Raw genomic sequence first — 2,415 nt, 5'->3', positions numbered from 1 at the left:
AGTAACTGTAATTTAATTACAAATTTTTTCTCAGTAACTGTAACTGATTACAGTTACTTTTATTTTGTAATTAAATTACGTAATTCCATTACATGTAACTAGTTACTTCCCAACACTGTTGGTTCCTTTGTGGCTACTTGAATATTTTAAGTAAGTGTCACTCAAAACAGTAAGTAAATTGTTTTATTTGCCTTGAAAGTAGCTGTAACTTAATAAAACCTAGTAAGTATAACAACTAAGTAAAGATAACTAACTAAATCTAAGTAAGGTAAACTATTGGATTTTACAGTGTACTCTTCTTATTCAATCATGTTAATTGATTGTCCATGAATATTACTGTAGGTCTTCATTAGAATTTTTAAAAAACTGATTCAACTTCAATAGAATTGTCATTTTAAGCTAAACAGATAATTTTGCCCATGTTACATTATTAACGACAAAGAAATCAGAGAGGTTTTGATAGTGACACTTTCATCTGGACGATCTCTGTTACACCATTTGCTGTCCACTTCCCTGGAACGTCTTGGAGTAAGAATCTTACTTTAGGGCAAGATGGTGATGGAGGAGCTCTGTGATCTCAGCAGTTTTCACATGTCTTGCTCCTTTCTGCTCCCCTGCAGCCTGGTGCTGTCTTCAACATTTTACTTAGATGCTGTAAAGCGTGAAATAACCAAAAGTATTTGGGGCACATCCCATGAACAGAGGATATAAATATAGACATTTAAATACATGAAAAAAATGCGCGCGTGCGCGCACACACACACACACACACATTATACTTTTTTTTTTAATTGCTTTTGATTGTACTTTTATTTTTAATGAAAAGTGCATAAATTTAATTCCTTGAGGTAAAATATCAAACCAAATGCCATGTGCTAGACCTTCTCAAGAATCTTTTGATTCTGGACCTTTTGTCAGTGCTAACTTCACTTTTGTGTGCCATTTCTGATTATTTTCAACCCACTGGTCTCTTTGTGCCTTCATAATCTGTGTTCATTATCATTGCAGCGAGGTGTGCTGTAGTATGTTTCCGATACGCTTTCATCATCTGTCTTTTTCTCTGTTATCTCTCTGTCTCCCATTCAGGGTCGGGATCACCTCACCCATGAGAAAGAGAGGTTTGCACATGAGCATGCTCAAATGAAAAAGCTTGAGGATGTAGTGAAGGAGCTGAAACCCACCGCTATAATTGGTATATATATATTTAAATAAATATACACTGCTGTTATTCTAGCACTATTGTACTCAAATTCCTCTCTTCTCTTCAGGGGTGGCAGCTATCACTGGTGCTTTCACAGAGAAGATAATCAAGGCTATGGCATCCTTCAATGAGAGACCTATAATCTTCGCTCTAAGCAACCCCACCAGCAAGGCAGAGTGCACTGCTGAGCAGTGCTACACACTCACTGAGGTACTTTTGAGGAGTCACGTGTGTACTCATTTGAAACATTTGGTTTCATTTTCGACTCTTTGCGTTTTATATTACAGGGACGGGGGATATTTGCAAGCGGAAGTCCCTTTGATCTGGTAACCCTTCCCGATGGGCGGAAGTTCTACCCTGGTCAGGGCAACAACGCTTATGTGTTTCCTGGAGTGGGACTGGGGGTCACCGCTTGTGCAATGAGACATATCCCTGCGTATATATTCCTCATTACGGCTGAGGTGATCGAATCTCTCTTGCTTTTTTCTGTCCGTCTCTAAAGCCCCATTCAGTAAAAATAAGTTGTAAAAATAAGTCTGCATGGTTCCTCAGTGATAAAACTCATGCGTTTGATTGAAGATAAATTCACGGTGGAGGTGTGAGTTTGTGATCCTACAAACCTGCAAATGTGCTTCTAATGTGGTCAGTCACATGTTAAGTTACATTGCTTGGACAATTATTTAATAATAAGAAATAGGGCTGTCAAAAGTTCCAACTTGGGTACCAGTCGGTACTGAAATTGAAAAAATGTGATGATACCAGCATTTGCCGCTAGTATTTTGAGCACTGTTGAGTGGATCCTTAAACACCTCTGATTGGCCATTGTGTTCACACGCTCAACAGATATGTCTGTGATTCGCTACATTGAGTGCTTGCACAGATACACACGGGAGCGTTTGATCCGTCTATCAGCAGATCCCTAATATATCTGCTCTTAGATGGATCCGCTGATTGAACTACTCTAAATTGACATGCTTGAAATAAACCATAAAATCCCATTACAATATGCGAACGTCTTCCATCTTATCACTGTGCGTATGGAGACAGATCAGCCTCAAAAATAACACATTTACAAAACAAAATTCATAAATTCACAGCACAATTTACATTTACAAAATCCGATTCGTAAATTCAAAACACAATTCATAAATACACAAGTAAAAGCATAAATATTTCCCCAAATGCTCACACAAATGCATCTTACCTAAATAAAT

General features: G+C 37.8%; 1 protein-coding gene across 1 annotated transcript in view; it reads left to right on the top strand.

The window, feature by feature from the left end:
• LOC107730934 (NADP-dependent malic enzyme, mitochondrial-like) overlaps positions 1 to 1,815 on the top strand; it is an 85,306-nt gene extending 83,491 nt beyond the window's left edge. The window contains exons 10-12 of the mRNA XM_016541898.1: positions 1,087 to 1,192; positions 1,269 to 1,411; positions 1,489 to 1,815. Coding sequence (XP_016397384.1) covers positions 1,087 to 1,192; positions 1,269 to 1,411; positions 1,489 to 1,701 — 462 coding nt within the window. The 3' untranslated portion in view covers positions 1,702 to 1,815. The remainder of the gene's footprint in view (positions 1 to 1,086; positions 1,193 to 1,268; positions 1,412 to 1,488) is intronic.
• Positions 1,816 to 2,415: the final 600 nt, after the last annotated feature.

The sequence above is a fragment of the Sinocyclocheilus rhinocerous genome, unplaced genomic scaffold, assembly GCF_001515625.1.
Source record: "Sinocyclocheilus rhinocerous isolate Xijiao unplaced genomic scaffold, SAMN03320098_v1.1 scaffold1993, whole genome shotgun sequence".
NCBI classification, from domain to species: Eukaryota; Metazoa; Chordata; class Actinopteri; order Cypriniformes; family Cyprinidae; genus Sinocyclocheilus; species Sinocyclocheilus rhinocerous.
Note: the sequence above shows the minus strand (reverse complement) of the source record. Positions and strands in the feature narration are given on the sequence as shown.